General features: G+C 46.2%; 1 protein-coding gene across 1 annotated transcript; it reads right to left on the reverse strand.

Annotated features, from left to right (window-relative positions):
- Positions 1 to 760: 760 nt before the first annotated feature.
- On the reverse strand, positions 761 to 15,533 carry Galr1 (galanin receptor 1). The gene is made up of 3 exons (XM_051163781.1): positions 13,709 to 15,533; positions 8,474 to 8,539; positions 761 to 1,702 (listed from the first exon to the last, which is right to left on the reverse strand). The coding sequence occupies exons 1-3, from the start codon at positions 14,369 to 14,371 to the stop codon at positions 1,385 to 1,387; spliced, it is 1,047 nt and encodes a 348-aa protein (XP_051019738.1). The 5' UTR covers positions 14,372 to 15,533; the 3' UTR covers positions 761 to 1,384.
- Positions 15,534 to 19,080: the final 3,547 nt, after the last annotated feature.

Genomic DNA, 19,080 nt, shown 5'->3' on the forward strand with positions numbered 1-19,080 from the left:
AGAACAGCTTAGGCTTTTGCAAACGTGAACACTGCTAATTGGAAAATAGTCACAAAAATGAGCAGTTTCCTTGGAAAAGTTAACATGCCCACAGGTTATGTCACACTGATTTTTAACCTTAATCAAAAGCTTCATAGGAAGTCCAGATTTGGCACAGACACAACACCCTTTTTGATTTTTAAAAAAAAAAGTGTCTTGTTTTTGTTTCCTACATCCTAAAATATATCAAAGTCTTAAATGTAATCATTATTCTTCTAAGATAGAACAATTTAGTATTTTCACAGCATCTTCCTATGGCAAGTATAAATAAATATGAAACTGTCATGAAAAATTACATTTGTAAGTCAAGTAGTGATGATTCTAACTCTAAATTAACATTACTCTAGGGAATAACATTTAGGGAAAATGAGCATTAAACATCTCTGGTACAAGTTTAATGGGGGGAAAGCATGTCTGCATTAGACAGCGCATCTCTAGGTGTGTGTGATCTCCCATGGAGGTCATTGTCTTCAGTCATTCTGAATCAACTGTCTCTCCAGCTGAATCAAGTGTTTCTCCCATAGCATGGATATTACCCACAGAGCTAATTAAGTTTTGTCCAGTTTTCAGCCCCATAGAAACTACTGGCTGGCTGGTTTCATAGGTTCTTTGGAGGCACAGTGAATACATTTGCCAAGAACATCCTTAAAGCTACAGCATGCAGGTTCTCAGGACTCACCCTCCGCCGCATCTGCTAGAGTGGTGGGCCTCAGCAGTGCAATGCTTAGTTCCTCCTTAACCTCCCAGTTTGTTGGACTGTTTCATAGTGGAGTCACCGCTGATCTCCTGAGAGGAACTTGATAGTCTCGTGTTCACAGATAGACCTCTGGCCGCCCATGGGAACAGACCTTGAAAAGCATCCCCCACCCACTCAGAAGATGCCTGTCCACAAATAAAATTCACTATTCTGTAATCACAATTGTATTTCAAAACACGCAGCCTAGAATAGTATCTCTCCTCTCAAAACTGAAGGGGGGAAAAAGAACTTCTCTAAACTACCTGTCTTTACAACGTAGACTTCAAATAGTCTTCACTATTTGGCAGAACTTGCCTTATATTATAGAGATCAGAACACATTTGTAGAATGCTATTGGACTTTTACTCCTTGAGAGATATAAACTATGCAGAATTTTCTTTTGTTTCAGAAATACAATTATAAAGTGAAACAAGTTGGAAAATAGTCTTCAGTGGACCCAAGAGTTCCCTAAACAATCAAAACACGTTAACAGCCATGGAATGAAGTTAGAAGGACATGAATTATTGTCAGTAGAACAAGCTGCCATGCTCACCGTAGCCTCTTCTCTACACACATGGGAGCGGGAGGACAGGAGTCCCCAGCGAACCGTCACACGTGGGTGCAGTTGGTGGACGGCGGGGTATCTATCCGGCTCCTATTCTCTTTGGTGTCGCTGGGGAGTGATTCTTTGCGAACGTGGCACTTGAACACTTGCTTGTATGCCTTCCGGAAGTTTTCTGAGAGAAAGGCATATATGATAGGGTTCACTGAGGAGTTGCTGTATGCCAGGCAGTGGGCGGTGATCCTGAAGAAGAAGGAAGCCGGGGTCAGCGGAAATGCTCCAAACTCAGCCCAGAGGTGAACGACGTGATGGGGCAGCCAGGATATGCCAAATACCACAACGACCACCAGGACAGTCTGAGCAGTCTGGAAGAGAGGAGTAATGGAAGAGAGTTGGAGAGAGGGCAGGGGCTTCATGAATACACCAATTACCTCAGAAGAATACTGCCCTGTAAAATACCCCCCTGTAGCACTCATAGGCCCATTCATGGCATCAGTAATGATGTTAAGTTTGATCTCACCTAACTCTCCTCTTCGTCATCATTTGTGACCTTACACAGTCCTGATTCCCAGGCGTGTATAAAGTGCATATGGACTGTGCTAAGCATGAGATTAGAAACAGATCAAGATTAGGGACTGTTGCCTAGAGAATTCTTCCCATGGCCAAGCCATGAGGCAGGAGGATCCAGAGCTCTGACCTAGTATGACCTATATGCAAGACCCCCAATTCATGAAAACAAAGCAGCAACAGAAGAGCAAGCCTCTGGTATACACACAGCAAGTTCCACCCAGAGCCCGGAGCTCAGACAAAGACTGACACAAACAAGTGGGAGGTGTTGGTTTCTCGTCATTGAACATTACTGAAGACGAAGATGGAGACTCTTGGAGCTTACATCCTCACAGTCACTCTAAGAGCAACATGGAGACCAACCAGGATTATTGCTGACTAAACTTTGACCTTCCTCTTGTTGTTTCCCCACTGACAGGGATGTCCTATGTGGCAGGAGGGCTTCCTCTAGAATCCTATTGTTCCAGAACAGTAGTTCTCAACCTTCCTGATGCTGTGACACTTTTATACAGTTCCTCATGTCATGGGGACCCATAACCACAGAATTATTTTTTGTTGTTACTTCATAACTGTAATTTTGCTACTGTTATGAATTTAATGCAAATGTCTTTGAAGATAAGGGTTTGCCCAAAGGTTTCATGACCCACAAGTTGAGAACCACTGTTCTAGAATGTAAAACCTGAAATATAGTACATGGTACCAACACCCCCAAGACTGATTCCTGCCAGCAAACTAAGACAACAGTAGACGTTCATCACTGAAGAAAGTTGAAATCCAACTGGTAATAAATGACCAGACTTCTAACAGAGAAGGCAGAGAAAGGGACTAGCTCGATATCAAGTCAAGAACAACAAAAACTACGAGGCATGAGGGACAAGAGAGGAAAGGTAACCTCACCAGCAAGAGGCATTATGGGTTATGCAATACTTACTGCCCAGAAGCAGATATGTTCACCATCTTTGGAAGATAACAACACCTATACCCACACCCACACACACACATCCCAAGACTCGATTTCCTCATTAATGAAGAAGATTAACCAACGTCATGATTGCCAGGTTGTGCCTGGATCACATGAGCACTTAGCCAGCTCAGCTATTAAAAACCCACAGACAGGTGTTACAAAGTGAACGCTTACCTATTAAGTCCACTTACTGGCTGGGCCACAGAACAAATGTAATTAGCTCACACATATTACGGAAGTGTTTGCTATCAATCCATTTGCCCATTAGTGTGTGCGAACTGCCATTCTCTGGTGATTTAACCAAACAATCTATAAATGATTGTGTTCACAAGACAGGAGAATGTACCCTCCTCTGTCTGCAATGAGCAGGCCACCTCTCTACAAAAGTTCCACCCTGTCAATTTTCGTGTCACCGCCTGTTTTATAAAACATGGGCTGAGTTTGAAGCTCAGAGCACACCGACACCTCGGCAGCTCCTGGGCTGTGTGCCCTGAGTATGCAGTATCTTCATGGCAGCTGTTCCTCTGAGCACCCGTGACTCATCCAAACATGGCCTCTAAATGTTTGCCATCACTCTGCTCTTCTCAGAAGCATGCATATGAGCCAGTTTCTTTTTTGTGGTCAACTGGCAGCTTTGAGCTGGCTAAAAATTTATGATACAAATATTAGGAATGAATATTATATGCATATTCATATGAACTATCGTCCACCTAAGACTGCTCCTATGAGAACTGAATAAAATGTTTCTAAGCACCATAGGGATCCAGCAGGGACTCAGGGAAGCTGTTGTCTCCTGCTCGACTCTTAAGCACCAAGGTCCACCTACAATGATGGTCTTAGCTGCCTTGCATGTCTGTGTCTTTCACACAAGCCCTGGGCCTTGGTTCCAGCCACAGTAGTGTGAAAAGCCAGATATCCACTAAGATGTTACTTTTTTTTTCTTTTTTGCTCTTTCAACAAATGCTGGTGGAGCAGAGAAGAGAATGCATCACGAGAAACTCTGCCGTGATTAGAAGCTGCCCTCCTTGACGGATGTCTGCTCCCCTGGCGTATAACTCAGAATGTACTACGTCTAGAATGCATCAGCTCAAAGTCAAGTATCTGCTCAGAATGATGCATGTGTTCTCAGCTCAGCTCCAGGGAGCTGCTCCACTCCATCCAGCATGTGCGGATGCAAAGATAAGGCTGGGGGTCAGAAAATCTACCAGCACATGGCCTTAGACTACCAGCCTCCAGAACCACAGGAAGCAAATCTCTACTGTTTATAAGCTACACACTATGGGATATTTTCTTCTTGTCACATTAACAAATGAGTACAACACATGGACAGAAAACTGCCCAGCCACTAAGAAGGCCTAGAAATAAATGATGTTAGAACGAGCAAGCCGCCAAAACCCTGCGCCATCAGTCCGTTCCCCATTGCAGCCTGCTTCCCATTGGTCCCATTGGTTTGAATGTGTAATGTCCTCCAAGCCAGGCTCACAGATCCGAACCCTCGGTGCCCAGCTGAGGATGGGCCTGGAAGTAGGGCCTAACCGGAAGATGTCAGCCACTGAGTCAGCCCACTTCCTGTTCCTCTCTGATTTCTGAATGACACAGTGTGGACAATCACATCATGTTTCTCTACCATGCCTTCCCCCACCATGTTGACCTCTTAAACCCTAAACACAAATAATCCTTCCTCCCTTAGGTTACTTCTTTTGAGGTGTTTGGTTAGAGTAACAAACAAACAACCAAATAAATGGCACAGCCATTGACCTTCAAGCTGTGTGTCCCATCAGTCTGCATCTGAATCCAATATCACCCTCAATGGTAAAGCATGTGTGTCCTGACATCCGTGCCCTGTGCTGAGGTCTGGGAAGGGTCCCAGCAGACCTTCTGTGATGGGATACTGTGCCCTATGCTGCATCTGCCACGTGGCTCTTTCCTTTCTCTGTCTTTCATCTTGCTCCTGTCTTCCTTCTCCTCATCACCTCTCTTGGCCTCTCTTTCGGCCTCTCTCATGGCCTCTCTCATGGCCTCTCTCTCTCTCTCTCTCTCTCTCTCTCTCTCTCTCTCTCTCTCTCTCTCTCTCTCTCTCTCAGCCTCTCTCTCATGGCCTCTCTCTCGGCCTCTCTCGGCCTCTCTCTCTCTCTCTCTCTCTCTCTCTCTCTCTCTCTCTCTCTCTCTCTCTCTCTGCCTCTCTCTCAGCCTCTCTCTCGGCCTCTCTCTTGGCCTCTCTCTCTCCCCCGCCCTCCCTCTCTCTTGGCTTCTCTCTCTCTTTCTTGGCCTCTCTCTTGGCCTCTCTCCCACCCCTCCTCCACTCCCTGCATCTCTTTCCTCTCTCCTTCTTACATACATATCCAACCACCATGCTTATTTGTTCTATGCAAACAGAAAAGGCAATTAAATCTATCAGAGGAGATCTGACATCTGTTCACAGCTGAGAAGGGTTAGAGTCTGAAAAGGGAGGAGAAAAATCTCCCTTTTGACTGCTTTCTTGTATAGTAGGAATAAGCAAAAGGCAAGTGTGTATAAATCTGTGTTCATTTTACATGTGTGCTTGTAAAGTGCCATTATGTTCTTCATAATAAAATAAAACAGACCCTTCCCTCGTCTTCTCTTACAAGGTCTTTCTTGCGTTGTTCCTTCAGACACATTGTTCTTTCTGGGACGTTTTCAGTTTCTCACCAACTTCTCTTCAAAGACAAAGGCAAGATTCAGCAATTTCTTTTAAAGAGGAGTAATTTGATCTTCTCTATCAAAATAAACTCTGTTTTGTTTTGCAGGTGTAAGGGTTAAACCTCGGACCTTGTGTATGCCAGGGACAGACTCTACTATGAGAGTGCATCCCGGCCCTTTTCCATTTTCTTTTTATTTTTCAACAATTTGGGTCTTGCTAAGTGACTCAGGTTGGCCTTGAACTCCAAATTTGGCATCATCTTGTCTCAGCCTCCCAAGTAACTAAGATTAGAGGATTTCAACACCTGGCTTAAATCTCTTGAGCTAAGAATAAATGCTGAGCATAATTGGTAGGTATCTTCTTCACTGCTGAATCCCAATAAGCCCCCTCGTCCCCTGTGGGGTGTGTGTGTGTGTGTGTGTGTGTGTGTGTGTGTGTGTGTGTGTGTGTATGTGTGTGGTGTATATGTGAGTATATGTGTATGAGTGTGTTTGATATGTGTGTATATGAGTGTGTGTATGGTGTATGTATGTGGTATGTGTGTGAGTGTGTGTGAGTGTATGTGTGTGAGTGTATGTGTGTGAGTGTGTGTGTGGGTGTATGTGTGTGAGTGTGTGTGAGTGTATGTGTGTGAGTGCGTGTGAGTGTATGTGTGTGAGTGTGTGTGAGTGTATGTGTGTGAGTACATATGGTGCACATGTGTGGTGTATAATGAGCGTATAGTTTGTGTATGAATGTGTGTATGAGTGTGTGTGATATGTGTGTATATGAGTGTGTGTATGGTGTATGTATGTGGTATGTGTGTGAGTGTGTGTGAGTGTATGTGTGTGAGTGTGTGTGAGTGTATGTGTGTGAGTGTGTGTGAGTGTGTGTGAGTGTATGTGTGTGAGTGTGTGTGAGTGTATGTGTGTGAGTGTGTGTGAGTGTATGTGTGTGAATGTGTGTGAGTGTATGTGTGTGAGTACATATGGTGCACATGTGTGGTGTATAATGAGCGTATAGTTTGTGTATGAATGTGTGTATGAGTGTGTGTGTATGAGTGTGTGTGTGGTGTGTGTGTGTGAGTGTGTGTGTGTGTGGTGTGTGTTTGAGTGTGTGTGTGAGTATGTGCACATGCTTGTAAGATCCAGAAGACACCATCAGGTATCTTTCTTCAAGAGCAATCCACCTTGTTTTATCCTAGGCAGGGTCTCTCATTGGCCTACAGCTACTGACTAGGCTAGGATGCTAGCAAGCTCAGGGACGCCCCTGTCTCTGCCCCCAGCTCTGGGACTACAAGTGCTCACCACAGAGTCCAACTTCTCTTCTCTTCTGTCCTGAGATCAAACTCAGTTTCCTCTGCTTGTGAGCCAGGCATCTTACTGTCTGAGCTATCTCCCTGGCTCCCGGGAGGAAGTTAATCTTTAGATTAACTTGGATATCTTAGATGTCTTTGGATATCTCTGTTTTTCTCTTGATTCTGGCTCCCAAGGGAAGCCAAGTCCTCTGAGAAACCAGAGGTCAGCTTGTTCCTGCACCTACAGTCTATGAAAAGCCTTCCAAGGACAGGTTACATGAAGTCCTTAATTGTTCTTAAGGACTCGTTTTCTTGGAGGTGAGAAGTCTTGCTTAAAGGAAAAGCTAATAGATTAAAAGAATGTGAAAATGCATTAAAATACAGCGTTGGAAGCCGGGGTAGGGGGGAGGAGAGAACACAATATTTGGGGCAGATTCCAGTCATAGGAATTACACTTTGTCAGTTGTTATGGAGAGAGATCTGCACGCTTAAAACAGAACCTACCTAATTACTGCTGGCGTGCAAGAAAGGGCCAGGGGCAAAAGGCTGAGGCAGTTGCTTTTTTCTAAGGCAGTTGGTAAAAATATATAGGATGGTATCCCAACCGCAAGTTAGTGTGAGCTACCAGGAGTAAAGGGGTCTCTTGGATAGACAAAATCAGGAAGATCACTGCAAGTTCAAGGCTAGTATGCTCCACATCACAGGCTCCAGGACAGGTGGAGCTCCATGGCAAGATGTTGTCTACAAACTCTCGGGGTTGTGTGAGGGGACTGGATCTCCTCCACACCGATGTCGGTAAGCAGGAACGGCAGAGAAAGCTGTGCTCTGCTTAAGTCAAAACTTTTAGAGTAAATGTAATTATCTGAATGATTATTTACGTAATACGTGTAATTGATCAGAATAAGTATTTAGAAAGAAAAACAAGATAGTTTAAGATACTATTGGTAAAGTGTGTTGGTTAAAATGTCTGGTTATCTTCCCTCTAATCAAATTGACTCAGAATTTCATCCCACTGTCTAAACCTAGAAATCACACAGATTTCATTTCAGTAAAAGATAAATTAGTCCTGGTGTGTAAAACAGTTTTTCTTCAATGAATAAAAATAAAAATGCAACAAATCCTAGAAAGCTAGAAGCTTTGGCTATTATTCAGAAGAAAGTGTAAAGTGGAGAAAGACCATTAAGGAAAGATAGGACCTCAGCAATTTTCTTTCTCCCCCTTCCATGCCAAGCTCAGCCCAAGGCTAGGGAGAAGTAAGGCGGGTGACCTGCTCTTGAGGCTGAAGAGGAACATACCAATGCTCTCTCAGATGAGAACCAAATTGACAGTTTTGAATCATTCTTATCAACTTGAATGCTAAATATGCAAATTACATCGGTGCGCTTCGCTTCCCTGCTCTCTCTGATTGAAGCCTTTGCTCTGGAAGTCTGTCTTCCCTGACTGCCCCACCCTGTCTGATGCAGCCAAAGTAGAATAGTGTTCACCTGCCACGCCCTCCCTGGCCTGACCTCCGCTACACTTCTGCTAAGGGGTATGGCAGCTGCAGTTCACGAATACACCCACCTCAGTCAGTTGGTCTTTCAACCTGTGAGTGGATGTGAAAATAATTTAAAACAATCTAAGCTCTCAAAAACAGACCAAAACAGTATCTTGTTCAAGAATATTACCTTTTTCTTGGATGCTTCTGATTTTTTTGACATGTTCTTCAATTTTTTATGCAGATGATTAAGGACCTGAAAAATGTAAACAGATAAACCGGGCTTACTTCACATCGCCTCTTTTTCAGGGACAACCACTGAACATTCTGGTATGGTAATACCATTGCTTATAAAACAATAAAGATAAAAATGCATCTTAGATAAAAGCAGCCCTGAAACAAAGCTGCTGAGTGAGCTGGGAAGTGTTCCTGACAGACCACACCCAGACATGGTTAGAGCCACAGTGAAAGTTAATGCTGCACCCAGTGTTTCTTGGAGAAAGGACACCCTGGAGTGGAGGTGGGGCTCCCTCATGCAATCCACTGCTCTGTCTGCCTTGGTTCTGTCTAAGAATCTGTGTGCCTAAAACCACCAAGTGCTACTCTACATGGGTACAGGTACAGCTCAGAGCTACACTGAATGCTAGAAACCCAGGCTGGAAGTTCTCCATCCAGGGGAGAAAACAAGTGAACAGGTAGGAGCTATAACCTGACCATTGTTCAATAAGCTTTCCCAATTCTGCACCAGTTTCCTGTGCTGACTATGAACCCCACCCACTTCAAACCTCCAGAGCAGTGGTTCTCAACCTGTGGGCCATGAGCCCTTTCACAAAGCCTCAATCTCCAAAAATACATACATTATAATTCCATAACAGTAGCAAAATTACAGTTATGAAATAGTGTCACCACCACATAGGGAGCTGAATTAAGGGTCACAGCAGTAGGAAGGCTGAGAACCACAGCTCTAGAACAAAGCATAAGTCAGCAAGACTTCTTTAGTGCAAATCCTTCAGGAGTTCCACGTCACCCCTGGTTTATGACCATCTTGCAGGTTTTACCCTTACCATACCTGTCAGGGAGATAGGATTGAAAACTTATTCCCCTCACCACTGTCACATTTGGGAGAAAGGATGTGAATGTTGCTATCGTATACACAAAATTCACAATTTGAACTTTCCCCACAGTGCCTACCCTGCGAGCTGGTCCCGGATCTATTTTCCTATTCTGAAGGAGAATCTGGAATAAACGGCAGAGGGCTTGGAACGGACTGTGGGTTTCTGAAGAAGTTCTTAGGAAGTGGATGCACAGTGCAGCCTCTCGGATTTTCCCTCTAACACCACATCATGGAAATAACCTAATCTAATTAGCCTTGCTGCCAAAGCCTGCTCCCCTGTGCTCCAAGCAGCACCATCAGTCATGTCCTAATTGAGAAACCCCTGGCTTCGTTTACCAGCAATGCAGCCATCCTAGCGGACGTCTGCAGTGTGAATTTCTGTCTTTAGACTTCCGGCACTACTGAAGACACTGCTCATGGGCCTGAAAACACACCAGTGTCTCCCAGCCATGCAGTCTTTGCCTGCTATGGGAGTAAGTGGATAACTGGCTGGTATCCTGAGGGTGGAGTAGTGACAGAAAGTACACAGAAGGCATCGAAAGAGAAGTTTTTAGGAGCAGCAATGCAAAACATTTGTAAGAGGAAAGTGAGGGCTGAAGCCAGGAGCCTGCCTACAGAGTCAGGACTGACAACAGCCAGCACGTTTGTGAATCCCTACATAGAACAGCAGCAACAACAATCACATCATGTCAACCAAACATGACAGTGGAGGAGAACTGAGTGGCTTCTAAGCACCCATTCTAGCTAGAACCACCTTTTGTGTCAATGTTAACATTTGCAAACTTACTAAAGCTAACTCTGACAGGTATGTTAAATGAAAAGCCTGCAAGATAATCACAAATCATTGGGGATGCTGAATTCCCAAAGGAAGTTGTCTAAGGACCATGGATCATGGTGTTCTGGGCCACAGAGGGAAAGGGATGCAGGAGATACCAAAAGAATTGGCTCAAGGGCGGGAGCATCAGTGACCAGCTTCTGGATGTCACTCGGTTAGCACAGTCAGGCCATCTAAGTTGGGTCCCAGTTCAGCAATTTTGAAGCTCCTATGAGTATTGAATTTGCTGAACAATCAACAGAGATAATTCTAGATATGTTTTTTCTCAGTTCTGTCTCTCTTCTATAGTTCAGGCTATGTTTAAGCACACCGTGTCCCATTGTGACAGATCTTAACATCCAGCCATTGAGGGAAGGAGTCTAGACTGTGGGATCAGTTATGACCTCATCTCTTGAGACAATGAGTAACAGTGGAGTGGCCTCACTTTAGACACAGGAGGGTTCTAAGCAGAAATGCATATTGAGGGAAGAGGGTGGCAGGCAAGAGCCCCACAGTACAGAGAGCAACCATCTTCAGGAGCATTAGGCTGGTCCAACTCAATGTCCTCTCCAGAGTTCATCAGGTGCAAAGAACTGTCTCACTAAACAAGGATGAAAAGATCACCCTGGGGATGCAATTCATTCATTAATTTTTAAAAAGAAAAATATAAAATACATAGTAATTTCAAGTGCTATTTTGGCCACCTGTGATTCCTCACATGGGCCATCAGCCCTAGTCCCTGGACACACACAGCCAGGATAAAGTTTCAGTGTCATTAGCTAGATTGCACATACTTAGTGCCTGAGAGAAAACAGCAGCCCTGGGGAACTTACCTCCAGCTATCTAGGGTGGATTTGCAAATATCAACGTTGACTCAAAATATGTTTCCAGCTAGAACAGTTGTCTAGATGCTATTTCTGGATGAAAAATATTTAAGTGATCATCTATTCATTAATTCTTAAACTTTGTCTTCTGTGGAGCTTTGTAGACTCATTAGTGACAACCTGTTATCCCTAAGAGTTTTTGCTTTTTCGTTTCCACAAAGATTGAAATGGGTTTTTCCCCCTAAGGACTTTGGGGGAAATGAAGGATGTTTCCACTTCAAGGCAGCAGTTAAGAACTAAGAGAGCAGTGTTTTAGGTAAGGCCTTAGTTCCAGCCTCTTGTCCTCCTGGTACTCCTGGAACTGTCCACATGGTTGTGCGTCCACCTCCCACAACTCAGGGTGCATGCAGCCTTTGTTTCTCACTCGGAAAGGCCAAATGAGTAAACCGGCCACTTCCAAACAGCTGCTAGGCTGTCAGTGCTGCTTTGGATTCAGTGCACTCACTCAGGTAATAGTGCCATTCAAAAGAGACACAGTCTACACGGGTCATATAAATATGGGGAAGATGGCTTCTTTTACATGTATTTTTCTGGGGCAGATCTGCCTTATGAGTGAATATAGGAAAACATTGTGGGAGGTTATTTACCATCCTACTGTCAAGGCTGAACAGACTGTGAGTCAGGAAGGATAAAGTTTCATGGAAACATTACAATCTGCCTTGCAGGGACACACACACACACACACACACACACACACACACACACACACACACACACACTTGCTGCCTCTGATAGTACCTAAAAGGAGATACTGTGATAGAAGCTACCAAAAAAAAACAAACAAACAAAAAACCCACATCAAGTGACCACTAAAAATACCTCTGGATTAATGGATCATCAACAAGTAGGGCCTGAGGAGTTTAAGAATTTTGGTTGACCCACTTTGGAAATCTATCTGGCGCTTCCTCAGAAAAATGGGAATAGGGCTTTCTCAAGACCCAGCTATTCCACTTCTTGGAATATACCCAGAAAATCCTCCACCACACAACAGGGACATATGCTCAACCATGTTCATAGCAGCCTTATTCATAATAGCCAGAACATAGAAACAGCCTAAATGTCCCTCAGTAGAAGAATGGATAAACAAACTGTGGTACATTTACACTATGGAAACTACTCAGCTATTAAAAACAAGGAATTTCTGAAACTTGTGGACAAATGCATTGGACTAGAAATGATCATAATGAGTGAGTTAACCCAGAAGCAGAAAGAGTCAAATGGTATATATTCACTTATATCTGGACACTAGCCCAAGAGGCATGTCCCATGAAAGTCTTCACTTACCAGGAAAGTGGGACAGAGGGGAGGACATCCTATTGGGACTTTAGGTGAGAGAAGCATGGGAGAATGGGGAAATAGAAGGATCCAGAGGGTCCTAAAAACCTACAAGAAAAACAGTATGACGGGCAGATCTGGGCCCAGGGGTTCTGCTCAAACTATGGCACCAGCCAAGGACAATACGTGCAGTAAACTACAAACCCCTACTCAGATCTAGCCAATAGGCAGGACATTCTCCACAGTTGAGTGGGGACTGACTTTCACACGAACTCTGGTGCCCAATATTTGACCATGTCCCCTAGATGGGGAGGCCTGATGGCACTCAGAGGAAAGATAGCAGGCTACCAAGAAGAGACTTGATACCCTATGAGCATATACAGGGGGAGGAGGTCCCCCTCAGTCACAGTCATAGGGGAAGGGAGTAAGGGGAAAATGGGAAGGAGGGAGGAATGGGAGGATACAAGGGATGGGATAACAATTTAAATGTAATATGAATAAATTAATAAAATATTTTTAAAAGAATTTTAGTTGGCATAAATGTCCATTGCCCTGTAATTCCTTAGTAGCTGTGAGCCGCAGACCCTTCCCAGCACATGAAGACAAGATATACAGGCTGCTCCCCCAGCTGTGTCGTCTTGCTCCCACCTGAATCCCTAACAATGTCCACACAACCTTGCCTGGAGACAGCACCTGCCCTTTTACCCATGGTTCCCTGGCGACTTCAGTCAAGTCTCTGTAGAGAAGAAGGGCTTCCCACTTGGATGTTAGACCTCTCAACTAAAACCCAAAGCCCTGGCCTGGTGAGCAGAGGCTTACAGAACCTGGACCCTGAAAACCTGCTGAGGTACAGGAGCCAACATGCTATGTGGAAGAGCGTTGCTCCAGGGGCCACACCCACGACAGCTAAGAGGGCTGACTAGATAGATACACCATGGCCCCTGGCTGCCTCTTAGAGGGAGCACAGGCTCCCTGCAGCTCTCTTTGTCCCACTGAATTTGTTTCTTGGACTCCATGTGTCTTATTAAAAATTGAGGGTAGGGGAGGGCTCTAACCTTTTGAGCAGCAGATCCAGTACACACAACTGCCCCCTCTGTACCTCCAGGAGCTGCAGAGCTCTTGGAAGAGAGCAGAGAGTCTTTCTACCCAGTTCCTGTCTAAGAACTGCAAAGTTTCTCCCAGTATTTCACAAACTCCAAGTTAACTTTTTTTGCACCACAAATCATGTCGGAGCAAGCTGAGACAAAGTGAAATGGAGTAAGACAGAGAGCAGAGGACATGAGGCTCAGTCAGGGGACACTAGGAGCTGCGTCAGACTGGCCAGCACTCCCCACTCACCTTGGCATAGCAAAAGCAGATGAGCAGTAAGGGCAGGAGGTAGCCAAAGACGAAAGTGCACACCACATATGCCTTCTTGTGGAGCTGGTTGGGCCACTGCTCCCAGCAAAAGGTCTGGTTGCTGTCCCGATGGAAGAGGCGCTGGTGGTAAGCCACCGGTGAGGCCATGGCGATGGACAGCGCCCAGATGAAGCCCACGCCCAGCAGCGCGTTGCGGGACACCCTGAGGGAGGAGGAGCGCCGCGAGTGCACAATGGCCACATAGCGGTCCACAGACATCGCGGCCAAGGTGAAGATGCTCACGAGCATGGACACGGTGAAGAAGTAGTGTATAAACTTGCAGATGAAGGCGCCCAGCACCCAGGTGGGCAGTGCGTACACAGTGGCCTGGAAGGGGATGCAAAAGAGCAGGTAGGCCAGGTCTGCGATGCTCAGGTTGAGGATGAACAGGTTGGTGGTGCTGCGTGGCTTGCCTGGTTTGCTGCGCGCTAGCACGGTGATCACTAGGCTGTTGCCCAGCACGCCCATGGCAAAAATCAGGCCAAACACCACCAGCGTGATGAAGTTCTCCACGCCAATGCCAAAGAGCAGCCTGGATTCCCAGGTCGGAGGCTCTGGGTCACTCCCGTTCCCCTCGCTGAGGTTCAAGGTAGCCAGTTCCATCACTTACTGGGACACCCCTTTGGGGCGCTGTGCAACGGAGCGCGCTGGGGAGGGATGCCAGCCGGAAAAGGCTGGCTGTGGAGGTAGCCGAGGGTCCGCAGGGTGGCCCAGTACAGAGCAGCAAGAGTGCACCTCTCGAGCCAGAACCTCCGGAAACCCGCAAGACAGCAGGGGGCAGCTCTCTGGACCGTGCCTAGTCGCACTATCCCCGAGCCTAGCCTGGCTGAAGAAGAGGTGGTGCTGCAAGTCCCGAGCTGCGCCTTCCCGTGCGGGGGCGGCGGACTCCAGAACAGAGTTACGGTCTAGGCTCTGCGATCACTGGCAGTCCGAAGGCTGGACAAGCGGGATTCATAGGCAGCTGTAGGCGGGCGGAGAATCTTCTGGTTACAATCCCTTGCGAACTGCGTCCCCTCGGTACGCTACCGCAGTTCCTTGAGGTCACACCTGTTGCTCTGAGCCTCTTCTTCCCACCGCGCTCCAAAGAGCTCAGAGGTGCACACCTTCAGTGGTAGAGAGTCACCCAGCTTCCCACACTAAAAGCCACCCCCCTGCCGTGCTGGAGCTGCTGCTCCCTCCTGCCTTCTCCCAGGTCTTCTGCAAGGCGGAACGACTCCCAGGACTCCCCAGTGGTGGGCAGAGTTTCTGCTGCACAGGAGGGACAGTGAAGACTCAATTGCATCCCCTCTGTGCCTCTTGGGTCCAGCCAGAAAAAAATCACAACTTGCTCCGTGAGCCTGGCCTCTCTGAACCGGATGGGCGGCAGCTGGAACTGGGGCGCTGCTATATGCGCGCAGCTCTCCCCGGAACCCGCGAAAGCGACCCTTGGCGCTGGGAGCCAAGCTGGGTAAGCTCCTCTGCGCGCCAGGCTGAGGCGGGGGCTGTGCAGCCCTCCTGCCAATTGGTACCTTTGGTCTTTCCTGCTCCCCAAGAAAGCAGAAATAAATCCCACGAATATCAGAGGTTGGTCCTGCTACGGGGGTTCTGTGACACTCGCTGCCCGGGTTCCTCCTTCATCCAGTCACAAGCTAGGGAGGGAAAAGACAGGAATGAAAGGAGCACTACCTGCGTGAGTTTTCCTTACAAGTGTGTCCTGCCCACGCCATTCACCTCGGCGATCAAATCATTTCCATCAGACATTACTCAGCTGAGTGACACACACGGAAGGAAGCCTTGACAGTGAAGTGTTTGTAAAGACGCATATGAATCTGCTGAACTTCGCCACTGCTGAACCGGGTAGGGGCGTACACTAACTAGGAACAGCTGCATATCTGGTAGCACATCCAAAGACAGACCTGCCCTTGCATGTAATAGGTAGGGTTAACTACATCACTTCCAAAAGCGCAAGCATCCTCCAGTGCAAGAGTGACCTTGGTTGCTGGACACCAGGACACAGGAAGGGTAGGGGAGGCTGTTGGGGACGCCCTGTGCCCAGGAGATGTGCTTGTAGTGCAGTCCAGCGCTGCAGGATATGTGCACAATGGTGAGGCAGGAACTGCTTTACCTGAGGGAGTTTGAGGGCAAGTGCTACCTCATTCTCCCCATCACCAGCTCTCTCCTTCCACAGTGCCAGGGACACTCTGAGGGCACACATGGCATACCTGCTTTGCTCTTCTGCTCCATACAGGACCTCCCTTACAGAAAGATTATGTATTCATTTTACAGAGAGCAGAATTGTCACTTGTCACCAGCATTTACCTACGCATCCCAACAATGTCCTCGCCTGCCCTAGGAGGATGGAGTGTGTTGTCAGTTGTCCTGCCTTTCTCTCCAGCAATGCTCGGTGACCCAGAGCTTCATGATGTTCTGTACTGTGGACAGCTCTGCTGCAATGAAGGTCACATGTAATATGACTTAGGGATGGCATTTCTATTTTTGTTTTATTCTGGGGTCTGTGTGTGTGTGTGTGTGTGTGTGTGTGTGTGTGTGTGTTTCTAGGAATTGGTCGAACCCAGGGCCTCAGGCATGCTGTCGGGCAAACACTCTACCAGTGGCCAATATCCCCAGCAAGAGTTTATAGAGGTTTTGCTATTATTTTTGTTTACATGTGGCGTAAATGTTTTAGTAATTAATTTTGTGTGAGCCCATTCGTGCATGTGTTCAAGTGTGTGGTGTGTGTGCATGTGCACATGTGTGCTGGCACACGTGGTAGCCAAAGGAAAACTTTCAGGAGTCGCTTCCCTCCTTCTGCCATGCTCTCTGGGTATAGAACTCAAGTCCTCAGCTTTGCGTGGGAGGTGCTCTTACACTGAGCCATCCCCCCAGTCCTCTGTGAGCCGGTTTTGGCATGGGAGGCATAGAATGAGATTAAATGATACCCACAAGCCCAGCATCCTTGAGGCCATTCCCTCTGCTGTCTAATCACAGCCCACAGAGCAGCCACCTAAATGCGTATGGTCCATTGCTCCTTTCCAAATGTACATGTGCCCTGTGCATATGTCCTTAAATGGTATTCTGTGGTGGGGTTGGGAGTGTGCTAGCCGGTTTTGTGTGTCAACTTGGTGCAAGTTAGAGTCCTCAGAAAGGAGGGAGCCTCGGTTGAGGAAATGTCTCCATGAGGTCCAGCTGTTACGCATTTTCTCAATTAGTGAGCCTTGGGGAGGGCCCAGCCCATGGTGAGTGGTGCCACCCCTGGGCTGCTGGTTCTGGGTTCTATAATAAGAAATCAGGCTGAGCGACCCATTGGGGAGCAAGACAGTAAGCAGCACCGGTCCATGGCCTCTGTATCAGCTCTTGCCTCCAGGATCCTGCCCTGTTGGAGTTCTGGTCCTGACTTCCACCAGTGACGAAGCATAAATGAATAAACCCTTTCCTCCCCAACTCGATTTATGGTCTAGGTCGTTTGCCACAGCAATGAAAACCATAAGACAGTGACAGCGACAGGGGGTTCATTTGTGAGGTGCAGTTTACCTTGTGATCTACATCTGCCTTGGTTTGCCTTTGGCAGGTAATTCATTGTATCTGTCCTCCCCCCCCCCCCCCCACCCCCCACTCTTCTCCTATGCTGTGATCTCTTCAGAGCACTACATAAATGAAAGACTCTCAAACCCAATGTGCTCACCTCTGTTACCAACTAGTGAATTTGGTCCGTTTCTATTTGTTACTGTCACTGTTCCAACAGTTGGTTTGTTGACATCTCCTGGACACTTGGCATTTCTGTTCTGTTTCCTACAAGCTGCTCCCTCTGCTGTTCTTCCACTAGAATGTTCTACAGCCTTTAGACATACATTTTACCTACTTCATTTTGGTTTTCCTTATCCCTCTACCTTCCTTCTCCACCCCTATCCCTTCCAGCACCCCAACAAAAGGTAGGAGAAAAAGAAGGTTAGAGGGGAGAGGGGTGGAGTTCTCTTTAGCTACTCCTTGCTGGTTAGGGTCACTGGGTTCCTTGAGGCAAGGACAATCTTCCTTTAAGAATTTCTCCGGTTTCAACTGCATCATGAGCCACCAGGAGCAGAGGGGGAAGCTGCAAAAACTATGCCGCCCTTTCCGAGCTGCGGGAGGCAAATAGTTGCCTGCTGTGGACGATCTGAATCACCTTATATCCCACACCTGGGATTAAAAAATTGTGTTTATATAACATAACTGAGTTTTTAAGGACACCAAAACTTCCACCACAATGGCCCCCTCCAAGATTCTGCTCTCAAGGTCAGCTTCTCACAGGGGTTTCTCCTGACCATCCTAAAGCCACCTCACTCCCACGTTACTGTGGCTCCTTGCCCTGCTTTCTTTCCCTTTTGCAGTCCTGTCACATTTCCTATTGCAGTGTTATATTGTTTTAGAAGCCTTATCCACAATAGATATGGGGTTGACAAACATGAAGTTGGGTGGGAAAGTCATGAAATAATGCAACACCTCGGAGCTGGAGACATGAGTTTAGAGCCACTAAGAGTCTATTGTTAGTTAACAGAAGTGATAATGAATTATTACTGTGACCCAGCCCCTGAGAACTCAGGCTCAGATGCTCACAGCTCTCATCACCCCTCTACTTCCCCTGGCTCTGTAGCCCAGTTGCTTGGCATTTGTTTTTTCATGATTTCAAAGACTTTATTTCCTTAAAATTTTCAGTGCTCTTAATAGCTATGTTAACAGAAATTCCTAAGTCACACTTTTAGCAGCAGAGAAATATATGCCTGGTATTAATATTAGTTTACTTTGTATTATTAAAAAACTTTATTTGTTTGACCATTTTCATAAAAGCAATTGAGCCACATGAGGGCATTCGTTATTTTTTTAATTTTTATTTTGTTTCATTTTTAATTAATTCTTTTTTTACATACACACACACACACACACACACACACACACACACACACACACATATAAACTAAAACAGCAAGAAGAACCATGGAACAATCAGGAATTATATGAATGTTACAGTCATAGTGTTTGGGCTATTTGTATTTAACAACCTTGAAGAAAACTTCTTTCCTATCTTGGTGAGTTTAAAATTCTCAATGTAAATCAATATCTATTGTATCTCCTCTCTATCAACTTAAAACATCTATCTAGACCTAAAAACATCTTAACCCCTAAACAACTAAGCTTAATTGTAAAACTAAACTATCTGGTCTTCAACCCCATCAGATACTTGAGAAGGAATAAAATTAATTACCTGAGTGTACAAGGAGTGCAGGTTAGCAGCTTCTAAAGCGACAGACATGACGGAGACAGTTTGCTGCCTGAACAGTCACCCAAAACTCTCTGTAACG

The sequence above is a fragment of the Acomys russatus genome, chromosome 20 (genome assembly GCF_903995435.1).
Source record: "Acomys russatus chromosome 20, mAcoRus1.1, whole genome shotgun sequence".
Lineage (NCBI taxonomy): Eukaryota > Metazoa > Chordata > Mammalia > Rodentia > Muridae > Acomys > Acomys russatus.

Coding starts and splice junctions, on each gene's coding strand:
- Galr1 (XM_051163781.1), bottom strand. CDS start 14,371: ATGGAACTGGCTACCTTGAACCTCAGCGAGGGGAACGGGAGTGACCCA. Junction 8,540..13,708: donor TCTGCTTTTGCTATGCCAAG/GTGAGTGGGGAG, acceptor TACATTTTTCAG/GTCCTTAATCATCTGCATAA. Junction 1,703..8,473: donor CAGAAGCATCCAAGAAAAAG/GTAATATTCTTG, acceptor CCTCTCTTCCAG/ACTGCTCAGACTGTCCTGGT.